Here is an 11,696-nt window from a genome sequence, read left to right as displayed (position 1 = left end):
CAACATTGTTTTCAGTGATATTAACGTAAGCGGTACTTCATTGTTTTCAGTGGTATTAACGTGAGCGGTACTTCATTGTTTTCAGTGATATTAACGTGAGCAGTACTTCATTGTTTTCAGTGATATTAACGTGAGCGGTAGAACATTGTTTTCAGTGATATTAACGTGAGCGGTACTACATTGTTTTCAGTGATATTAACGTGAGCGGTACTTCATTGTTTTCAGTGATATTAACGTGAGCGGTACAACATTGTTTTCAGTGATATTAACGTGAGCGGTACTACATTGTTTTCAGTGATATTAACGTGAGCGGTACTTCATTGTTTTCAGTGATATTAACGTGAGCGGTACTTCATTGTTTTCAGTGATGTTAACGTGAGCGGTACAACATTGTTTTCAGTGATATTAACGTGAGCGGTACTACATTGTTTTCAGTGATATTAACGTGAGCGGTACTTCATTGTTTTCAGTGATATTAACGTGAGCGGTACTTCATTGTTTTCAGTGATATTAACGTGAGCGGTACAACATTGTTTTCAGTGATATTAACGTGAGCGGTACTACATTGTTTTCAGTGATATTAACGTGAGCGGTACTTCATTGTTTTCAGTGATGTTAACGTGAGCGGTACTTCATTGTTTTCAGTGATATTAACGTGAGCGGTACTTCATTGTTTTCAGTGATATTAACGTGAGCGGTACTTCATTGTTTTCAGTGATATTAACGTGAGCGGTACAACATTGTTTTCAGTGGTGTTAACGTGAGCAGTACTTCATTTTTTTCAGTGATATTAACGTGAGCGGTACTTCATTGTTTTCAGTGATATTAACGTGAGCGGTACTTCATTGTTTTCAGTGATTGCTTTTCATCATATTTTTTTTTTCAATTTTTTCAGTGACTATCACAACGGAGCTTGGTGGAGGATGCGGGGGAGTGTGTGTGTTTGTGTGTGTTTGTGTGTGTGTGTGTTTGTGTGTGTGTGTGTGTGTGTTTGTGTGTGTGTTTGTTTGTGTGTGTTTATGTGTGTATCTGTGTTTGTGTGTGTATGTGTGTGTGTGTTTGTGTGTGTTTGTGTGTTTTTGTGTGTTTGTGTGTGTGTGTGTGTGTGTGTGTGTGTGTGTGTGTGTGTGTGTGTGTGTGTGTGTGTGTTTGTGTGTGTGTGTGTATGTGTGTGTGTGCGCCCCACTATTCTTGTTCATCCTCCGCAGAGAAATTAAATAAATAAACTTGATGTAGCATAGGCACGATGCTCCAAACGGCCTCCTGCGTCAATTTTACTTTGGATCACTCGTCCGTTCACGTCGACATTTTTGTACGGACGACTCTTGGATTGGAGGACGAATTTTTACATTGTAATACATTGTATGTTAACATTGTCTACGAAAGGTTATTATAAATTTTGTAAGTAATTTGGGATTGATCTTGTTTTTTGGGGTTTTTCGGGTTTTTGTTTGGATTTTATGTTTTGTACAGTTTGTGTGTCCATGTCGGATGTTAAACGTTTGTATCAATCATTTTGTTTGACTGCTTTTTGAAAAGTGTACCTTTATTTGTTTAAGATGTTCCATGTTCGATCTAGAAACGTTATGACGTCGAACAAAACGCAAAGGAAAGAAGATTGTGCCGGGATCGGTAATTGTCCTTGTTGGGTTTTTCTGGACCCGGAACAAGCGGCGGCGAATTCAATGTTCAGCATTTCGTCGCCTCTGTCAACGAGCACGTTGCAGTAATCGACACAGTACTTTGTTCACCTGACAGGTGAGAAGAGCATCGGCGATCGGCGAGAAAGATGCAATTGAACTGTCTGATGATATTTCAATTTATTTTAAAAATCAAAATCAACGCTTTGTCTTTAACCTTTATTGTTGCTGACCTTCATGTACGTATTTTGTGAGGTATTTATATTTTGTTACGTATCGATTGTGTATATCCACTCGGTTGTATACTTTGACCTCGCGAGAATAATCCGGAGGCCATCAATTTTCAACGTACATATCCCGCCGCACCCTCCACCCGCACTCTCCACCGCACCCTCCACCGCACCCTCCACCGCACCCTCCACCCGCACCCTCCACCCTCACCCTCCACCCGCACCCTCCACCCTCACCCTCCACCCGCATCCTCCGCCCGGACTCTTCCACCGCACCCTCCGCCCGGACTCTCCCACCGCACCCTCCGCCCGGACTCTCCCACCGCACCCTCCACCCGGACTCTCCCAGCGCGCCCTCCGCCCGGACTCTCCCACCGCGTCCTCCGCCCGGACTCTCCACCCGGACCCTCCGGCCGGACTCTGCCGCCGCACCACCTCTCCCCCGGACTCTGCCGCCGCACCACCTCTCCCCCGGACTCTGCCGCCGCACCACCTCTCGCCCGGACTCTCCCGCCGCACCACCTCTCCCCCGGACTCTGCCGCCGCACGCCCCCCGGAGTCTGCTGCCGCACTCTCCACCCCGGACTCTGCCGCCGCACCACCTCTCCCCGGACTCTGCCGCCGCACCCTCCCCCGGACTCTCCCGCCGCACCCTCCCCCGGACTCTGCTGCCGCACTCTCCACCCCGGACTCTCCCGCCGCACGCTCACCCCCGGACTCACCCGCCGCACCCTCCCCCGGACTCACCCGCCTCACCCTCCCCCGGCCTCTCCCCCGCGGACTCTCCCTTCACATCCTCCCCCGGACTCTCCCTCCACACCCTCCCCCGGACTCACCCGCTGCACTCTCCCCCGGCCTCTCCCCCCCCCGGACTCTCCCTCCACATCCTCCCCCGGACTCTCCCTCCGCACCCTCCCCCGGACTCTCCCGCTGCACCCTCCCCCTGGACACCCCCACCACCACCCCCTCCCCTTGGCCACTCCAGCCGCACCCTCTCCCCCGGACACTCCCGCTGCACCCTCTCCCCCAGACACTCCCACTGCACCTTCCCTTTCTCCCGCACTCCCACCTCTCCCCTTCCCCACCACTCCGCAGTCTCTCCCGCCACAGGTAATGACAAAATGTATAAACTTGAAGGGTGGAAGAAATGGAGGGACACCATCAAGAGAGTACAGAATTACGAAATTATAATTGTAATTGTACAATTATGCAGAATTTTAATTGTACAGTTAGAAAAGATAAAAATTGTGAGTGGGGAAAAAAGAGAGAGCTTGAGAAGGTTTGATTGACTGGTTGTGTGCTTTGCCTGAAGGCAAGGCCTTGGCTACTCAGCATGGGTAATACTTCGTGGTTTTTCCATTGCCTTTCAGCAGTTGGTGTCTCAGGAATTCTCTACTTTAACGAGGATGCCTGTGATAACTCGCCTTTCTTGGCGAAGGACACTGTGGGATCTTTAACATCCACCAACTAATGAGAGCAGACGGGACACCCGGCTTCACATGCATTCGAGGGACGGCACACACATTGATGAATCACTTTCCTTGTGAAACACCGGGATAACAGTTTATTGCTGGGTCGGGATTTGAACCCAGGCTAAACAGCTCTAGGCAATCCTGCCAACTCCTTGAGAAGATATGTTTAGGGAAAGTTGTTCCTTGCAATCAAATGGAACAGGAAAGGTGAAATTTAGAAAACAAAGAAGGAACTAGCAGGACACTCTGTGGAACGCATACCTCCGCCATGTAATGCCTGATCCACGAGAACATATCTGGGCCAATAAATTTTTAAAATATTATGTGACGCATTACTATATCGTTTTTGGCCCTTTCTCTCAATGGTGAAGAATCACTGAAAATTAAATAATTTTCATATCCAGATTCGGATTCGGATCTTCACCAAAATGGAATCAATTTGTCCTTGTCACACTTCCAACATATCCACCAAGTTTCATCCGAATCCGTCCACAACTTTTTGAGATATTGTGCTATATATCATTTTTCGCCCTATCTCTCAGTGGTGAAGAATCACTTTAAAATTCTAGCAGTCGCATCCGCATCCGGATCTGGATCTTCAACAAAATCTCATCAGTTCGTCCTTGTAACACACCCAACCTGTCCACCAAGTTTCATCTGGATCTGTCTGCAACTTTTTGAGATATCCTGTGCACAAACAAACAGACAGACAAACAGACAGAAAGGTGTGAAAAAACAACCTCCTTCACCTTCGGTGGCATAGGTAATAAAAGAGGGCGACATTAAAATGAAGATGATCCATAAGTGAAGAGGTTCTTTTATTTATTTATTTATTTATTTTTCACACTCTCTACTTATTTTAACATAAGTACTGAGCCAGTGAAAACATGCATGTGCATGTAATCCTTCATTCTTTTCTATTCCCATAAAATGTCTCGTTAACCATGTCATGGACCATGACATGTTGCTGACAATTGTTAACTACAACAATTGGACTAATTCAAAGAAATAAATAAAGAAACTTGCGTTGCAGACACTGAAGTGACGTATTTCATCATCACACCATTTGAAAGCCTTTATCCCTGAGCAGGGGTCAGCTTTTTGCAGGCTCCAATCATGGTACCCTTTCTTGTGGCAATGTTTTTACGGCTGGATGCCCTTCCTGACGCCAACCCTTTAGTCGCCTTCGACCCTGCAGGGATAATTACCAGCATACTGGAGCTCATTTTGCCGACCTTCAGAAGGATGACAGGCTGAGTCATCCCCCCTGATGCGAACTCGGCGGCCAGCGGGGCTCGAACTCAGGACCCCAAGGATCCCAAGCCACCGCCTGAACCACTGAGCCACACCAGGCTCATACTGAAGTGACGTATTTACTTCTAATCAACTGTCAGGATGTTCTTGATTTGTCATAAATTATCGATAGATGTTTCGATGATGATTTGTGTCTTTCCCCCTCCCCCCAAGTTATATCCAACTGCCAACTACAATATGATTACAGCACCACACATAGATGTACACACATGGCACGACAACTTACCTGACACACAAACGACCCTGAAGTCAGTTTCCATTCTCAGAAGATCAACTTCTTCTTTTTTTTTTTTTTTTTCCTTCTGGCATCTGCATGGAATTGATACATTTTTATTACTCCTCCCTGATTCTTGCATCCAATGGCACAGCATCCTGCCATTTTAAAAAGATGGGCTATTGTGTACTTTACAATCGTACAAATAAGCTGTGTAAGTTTCAATTTAATATCGTTATAATCCATTCATATATGGCAATAAGTTCACAAAAAGTCCCATTTGATTAAAACGAGCATAACCCACGCTCTGCGCGACATGTTGGGGTGGGTGTGTTTGAGAAAGGAACTGATGCAGAGTATCGGTAGTAATTTTACTTTAATGCAGTAAGTGGAATACGATTTCACTGTTTCAGAACCATTTTATTTCCTTTTTTTTGTACCATGCACCTCATATGGTCTTTGAGATAATGAAAGCCGAATATCACGTTACTCGAGCGCAGAACAAAGTCGAAGATAGCGCGACACGAAACCACAAACTCGGAAATAATATATAAGATTGGGTGAAATTGTTTGTATGGAAACTGTTGACATGTCAAAACGATTCAATAAATCATTCTGATTTTTGGTGAACCGATTCTGTGATCCAATATGCAAACCCTGTTCAAATTTCAAGTTGATAGGATGAAAACTCATGTTTATGCAACTTTGACCTTCTCTAGCCTTTGACCTCAAAAGCAATATGCTTCAAGGTTTTGATTGGTGAAACAATTCATTGACCCAATATGCAAATTCTGTTCAAACTAGTAGAGTATCCAGCCTCTGGGTGAATGGAGATTCAGCATAGGTTTTTTTTTTGTGTACATAGTCAAGACTTGTGGAAGAGCCAGTATGGTGAACGGATCAGGACATACCAGACACCACAACCCCCCCCCCAAAAAAAAAAAAAACAGGACACAAAACATGGGGTGGACAAAATGGATACGGAAGGAAACTGCAAGGTGGGAAAACTGGAAAATTGAAAGGAGGAGGGATGTGGGTGGTGTTAACGAGGATTGGGGACAATCTGAGATGGTGGTGAACAGCTGTTATGAAGATCTGCCCAGGCAAAAATAACATTCCTTTCCTATAGTAATTCTCTGCAGACTACTCTTGTATATGAGTGTACTACTCTCTTGTACTATATTTCTAACTGCAGCATTTTTGCTTGGCGGAGGGCAGAATGAGTTTGAAGAGGATGTGAAGTTGATTCTACAGCCGAGACAAAAAAGAGGAACAAATGAGTGGAGGTGAGCAGTGATCTGAGATTTAGGTAGTTTCAACAGAAGGGGTTGATGGTTGTCTGTATGATCCCTGCAGAAACCTGGGGCTGAGGGTGGGGGACAAATCACGGAAAGGGCAGACAGTGCAAGATCAGAGAGGAGGAGGAGGAGGAGGAGGAGGCGGTGGTAGAAGATTGAGAGAACACTGACCTGTCTGTGATGGTAAAGTAATAGACTCGGCTTCAGCGCGGGAGATTCCAATGATCTTAAAGGCCTTGGTTTCCATGGAATAAAGCTGAGCAAGATGTGAGGCAAGGGAGCCAGGCCAGAAGGGAGAGCATTACTCTTCAAGCAGCAGATGAAAGCCTTGTAAGGTGGATTGGAGTTCAGGAGTGCCAAGGACGGACTTTGTACGACACAGCTGGCTTTGAAGCCACTTTTGAAATGTGGTTTGCCCAAGAAAGATCACGACTGATGGACTGATGGTGAGGTGCAGGAGTTTGAATGGTGAACTTCCTTTGCTGAAAAAAATATTGTCTGTTTTTTGCAAGAAGACTGCAGATGTTTGTGTTATGCATGATATACAAAATGTGTTTGTGAGTTCTTCAATATGGTGGTAAAATTCATGTATTGCTTTTGGTATGTTTTGTGTACTGTATAAAGTAATATACTTATTGTGATCATATGTTGTTGTTTTTTCCAGGTTTTCTGTTTTGGTGTGTGTGTGAAGCACAAAGGGAGCAACAGACCAGCCTGGCAGAGGCTTTATCCAATCCAAAACATATATCTGCTTTCTTTTGCATTGGACACCTTGACAACGGAAAAGTCCTCATCACATTCTTCCATTGCTGACAAAAGCAAGAAAAATTTGGCCTCACTTTAAATGTTTGATTGTGCATTTTCAAGTGCTTGGGAGGATGGAGTTGCGTTGAGTTTGTCACAATGCTGACACCTATATTATCCTTTGTTTGCGATGTCAACTACTTGCCCATTTGCAATCGCTGTTGAACCACCATGTTTCTGGAGTAAAGCCATACCCGCCCGCGATCTCTTGGACTTGCGATGCTCGCAGCTACCGATACGTGTCCGCTTGAGGTTTCTGATGGTGATGAAGGGATTTGCACATATGCTGATACAGTTGTGCAGGACAATACAAAAGAATCATCAATAGACTCGACTGCTCCAATTTTACAAGTGAGCAACCCTGAGCACATGCAACCAGTCCGATCTGTGAATCGGGAAGATGGGCATGATGCTAATGCTTTACCAGAAACGTCAATTTTCAGAACCCTTTTAAAGCATTCTGAAGCCACCGGTTCATGTGTGGTCACGGACGTTGAGCCGGGGGATGTGGAGCAGAATTTATCAGGGCTGCGGGAGGTACCCGAGCAAATTGCTTCATCAGGGCGAAGCAGCATTTCAAGTGTTAGCACAGAGATATACATTGGCACTGCCTCCATGTTTTCTGAAGCTGAAGCTGCAAGCTTATCAACATTGCAGGTGGATGACTGCTTGCATGCTGATGACTCTGCCTTCATGGAAGTCAATCTCCACAGGCAGAACAGCTGGGATTGGACTTCCCAAGTTGATATGAAGACTGTGTTTGATAAATGCAAGAAGGGAAGTACGAAACCCCCTATGACTGGCATATCTGGACTTCTTTCTCGGTAAGGCTGTAAAATACTTGTCAATGATAGTTTCATTTTGAAATATTAGGATTTTTAACGCTGGAACACACTGTAGTTTGGGCAATAGTAACCACAATGATTTTGATAAATGTAGTCCTTTCTCTAAACTTGAAGATAAAAGGGAAAAGCCAGAATGCTAAGAGGGCTGTTATTTTTTTCAAACCTGTTTTTATAAACACACTTGATGTTTACCCACACTTTTGGGGATGTAGGAGTGTTTCGAAGGTGAATTTGGAGTAGAGTACGATATTTGCTGAAGCAAACTATCTGATCAAGTTGATACAGCCATCATTTTAGGGTCCAAAGTAGTTTGCCACATGTATGTGGCATGAGGGCTTCACAGCAATAACTACAGTGCTTTCAGAAAGTATTCACACCCCTCGACTTTTGTCACATTTTGTTATGTTACAGCGTGAATTAAAAATGGGTTAAAAGAAAAAATGTCACCGATCAACACAAAATACCTTATAACGACAAAGTGAAAACGTGTTTTCAGAATTTCTTTACAAATTAATTAAAAATGAAAATCTGAAATGTCTTGCTTCAATAAATAATAATCTACCCCTTTGCTCTGACACTCCAAATTGTGCTCAGGTGCATCCATTTTCCTTTAATTATCTTTGAGATGTTTCTACAACTTTATTGGAGCCCACTTGTGGCCAATTCAATTGATTGGACATGATTTAGGAAGAAACACACCTTTCTACGCAAGTAGACCGGCAGCACAGAGGGTTTTGATCGGACGAACGAGGTACCAATATCTGAGTACAGGGGGTTTTAGGGAGTAACCTGACATATGCAGATATGGATTTCTGCCGAGCACCACCCGCTGCGTGTGGCCCCTGGGGACCCTCAAAGTGGCCCTTAAATTGGGTTTGATCAAACATTGGAGGTACCAGTTAAAACCAGCTTTAAATGAACAAGTACATCCCCCAGAGTGTAGAATGGCCCATGCAAGAAACTTTGTCCGCTGTGTTGACCCTTCCAGAAACCCCTTAATTTGGCCTTTTCAAAGAACTTGATCTCGATCAAACATTGGCGGTACCACTTAAAACCAGGTTTAAATGAACAAGTACACTCCACCGAGTATAGAATGCCCCAAGCCAGACAAATTGTCCACTGCGTTGGCCCTACCAGACACCCCAAATGTTGGCCTTTCGGGAGACTATGTGGAGGTCAAATGTAAAGGCCCTGAACTGTATTCTAGGTTGGTAAAAATAATGACAAAACCCCTACCTTTTTATTGTATTCTTTATTGTAATAAAAATCCACATGCAAAAGGTTAACCTTTATTTTTGCTCAGGAGCCAGACTAGTACCACAAAACCCTCGTCACGTGGTGGGTTAGTCGGTTGACCCACAATCCTGAGGTCCGGGTTCAAATCCCAGCGGTGTCAATCGGGGTTTTTCGCTTTGTAACGCGAAAATAAGTGGGGGTGTGTCCTTGGGCAAGGGACTCTACTTCATACTGCCTCTCTACACCCAGGGACAGTGAAAGTATTTCAATGTAATGAATGCTCAGCACCAGCGCTGAAATCTGCAGCAGGGCTGTATGCTCCGTTGAGGGGCTGAGATGGTATTCGGAATGAACAGGTCCTGCCAGGGGTAATGATGATGATGTAAAGTACGCTGAGACGTATGTGTAGTGCGCTATATAAGAAATCACATTATTATTATTATTATTATTATTATTACAAAAGGATTTCCGATGGTGGCTCTACTTTAAGACAAAGTTAGAAGACTGGGTGAAAAGACAAGAAAATTGGAACTGCTGCATCTTTCAGAGAAGCTCAAAAGGTACAGAACCAGGAATGGGAAGTGGGCACTACCGAGCTACATGTTCTTTGTACCTTCATGGCTTGAAGACAAATCAACGGACTCATACCAGGACAGGAGACATCTGGTTAAGGTACAATTAGACCATGGTTAGATTTCACATTCCTACTCTGCATCTTTAACTTGAGACACGGTTTTAAAACTCAACTCAAGGCTAAATAAGCTCTTTCATTTGAGCCAAAGTTCACGGACAATACCACCATGAAACACAGGATGCTCATATCTCTGTTTCACTCTCTGAGTCGTCACTCCAAGATAGTTCGGAACTTGAATCATCAGCATTGTCAAACTCTGTGGCAAGATCGGGCTGGTCACTTTCAGGATCCACGGAACTCTCATCCTCCACTTCCTCTTCCTCAAAAAAATATTTTGGCACGGCAGGTCTCGAGAACCATTCAGGAGCATAGTGTCCATTCTTGTCTTTCCAACCGTAGTTCAGAGGATCCAAACCTTGGCCTGGATGTGCCGAGTCAGCATTGCCCCACACGATGCTAATGAAGTGCGCCCGTCGAGTCTTATTGTTAAGAGTCTTCACGCAAGGTGGAAGAAGTGCGCAGTCAACCTTCTTGACATTGGCCATGGGGTTTTCCTGAAAATAAAAGATAGACTATTAAAGATATGTTTTCATTAAAGTTGCCTCATTAAAGTCAGCTGTGACTATTTGTGGAAAGTGTTAACTGGTAGGCCTACTTTATTGATTTAAGGCCTTTTTTTGTATCTAGTCAATCTATTGAGAAAAAAGTTAACAAACATGGCTCCAGTTATACCTGATTCATTTTTCCAGTCATCTGACGCAGTTTTGCATATCTGGCCTCATTGACATCCTTCACGTCACCCTTCATGCCATACAAGGAGCAAACAAACTCTTCTGCTTTCCTCTGGTTTGGTTCCTCTTCAGAAGCCAAACTGCTGAAGAACTGGATGAGTGTTCCTTCTGTGTCTTTCTCGAGAACTTCACGTGGCTTCACTTTACCCTTTCTGTAGAATGCTGTGGTGAAGTTGCAACCGGTAAATGCGTGAAAACCTGGCATGGCTGCTGCTAGTCCCTTCTGCTTCGCCTCCAAGACAGTGGCAATGCTGCTGACATCAATATGTCGACGGCCATTCCCCGACCCACAGTCCATGACAATCTGATTGTATGATGTATGACTTGTCAGGTGCCTTCCTTGCATTCCAAGCAGAATCACCATAACATCGGTATCAGATGCTCTGATCACAGCATTTCCAGTCGCATTGGAGACATGGAATGCAAGGAGGGTGTCGGCCTCGTAACTGCCCTGGAGATGGGCTGGATGTTCAACGTTCATCTTGGAATCGAGTTCACTGAAGCTGAGACGAGCACAGTTACCTCCATGGGACACAATCAGCGTCTTCTTCCCTAGGATTTGCCCGTAGTGACTTTCTTGCCATTCTTTGAGAAGAAACGTTGCTAACTGATCCTTCAAGATCCCATTTTGAAACAACTTCTGGCAGCTCTGCTTGGGTGCTTGTTGGGGACCAGTAATGATGAATGGACGATCGTCGGCTCCACATAATTTTCTCTCACTCTCTTTCAGGGACATGGGGCGATAAGTGTCAAAAATATGTGAACCTCGTTCCCACGGTTGGTGCAAACATAGGCCAGGAAGTTGCTGGCCAGGTTTCCTATGATGTGATGTTCCCAATGGCAGATAGAAAGGAGTGGATCAAGAGTCCACCGTCGATCAAGGTCACATCGATGGGCGGCAGTGGTCTTTCCGTGAACCCATCCTGTAGTGCCTCCAGCTTCCTCAGCAGCTTGCTCTTGTCTGTCTTGAGCCCTGATCCATCTGAGTGTGTGATAGACAGCGCGTACTCTGTAATTGGGAAAGTCATGAAATGTCCAAGATTGAAGGTTGTCCTCTCTGAAATGATTACCAATACGCGAATGAAAACATCTCGAAGACTCTCGGCTGCTGGTTTTCTCTTCGCAGAGGGACGCTTCTTCTTCGAGTTTTGGTGCGTGAAATTTGACACGTTTCTTCTTTGGATGGGCTTCATGAATTTTTCCTCATCCGTTGCACAC

At 44.8% G+C, this 11,696-nt stretch overlaps 1 protein-coding gene across 4 annotated transcripts in view; it reads left to right on the top strand.

Annotated features, from left to right (window-relative positions):
- The first annotated feature begins 1,561 nt into the window (after positions 1-1,561).
- Positions 1,562-11,696, top strand: part of LOC147034741 (TBC1 domain family member 14-like) — a 115,912-nt gene continuing 105,777 nt past the window's right edge. For 2 of the 4 annotated variants that reach the window (XM_085888152.1, XM_085888126.1), the window contains exons 1-2: positions 1,562-1,758; positions 6,833-7,796. In XM_085888152.1, the coding sequence (XP_085744278.1) occupies positions 7,192-7,796 (605 nt within the window). In that variant the 5' untranslated portion in view covers positions 1,562-1,758; positions 6,833-7,191. Of the gene's footprint in view, positions 1,759-6,088; positions 6,157-6,381; positions 6,615-6,832; positions 7,797-11,696 lie in introns of those variants that run through there. The other 2 variants (XM_085888133.1, XM_085888142.1) reach the window with 2 other exon arrangements.

This window comes from Eptatretus burgeri, chromosome 1, assembly GCF_056783735.1.
Source record: "Eptatretus burgeri isolate ZD-2024b chromosome 1, Ebu_testis_v1, whole genome shotgun sequence".
Taxonomy (NCBI): Eukaryota; Metazoa; Chordata; class Myxini; order Myxiniformes; family Myxinidae; genus Eptatretus; species Eptatretus burgeri.
The sequence above is the reverse complement of the archived record's forward strand: the minus strand, read 5'-3'. Positions and strand labels throughout refer to the sequence as shown.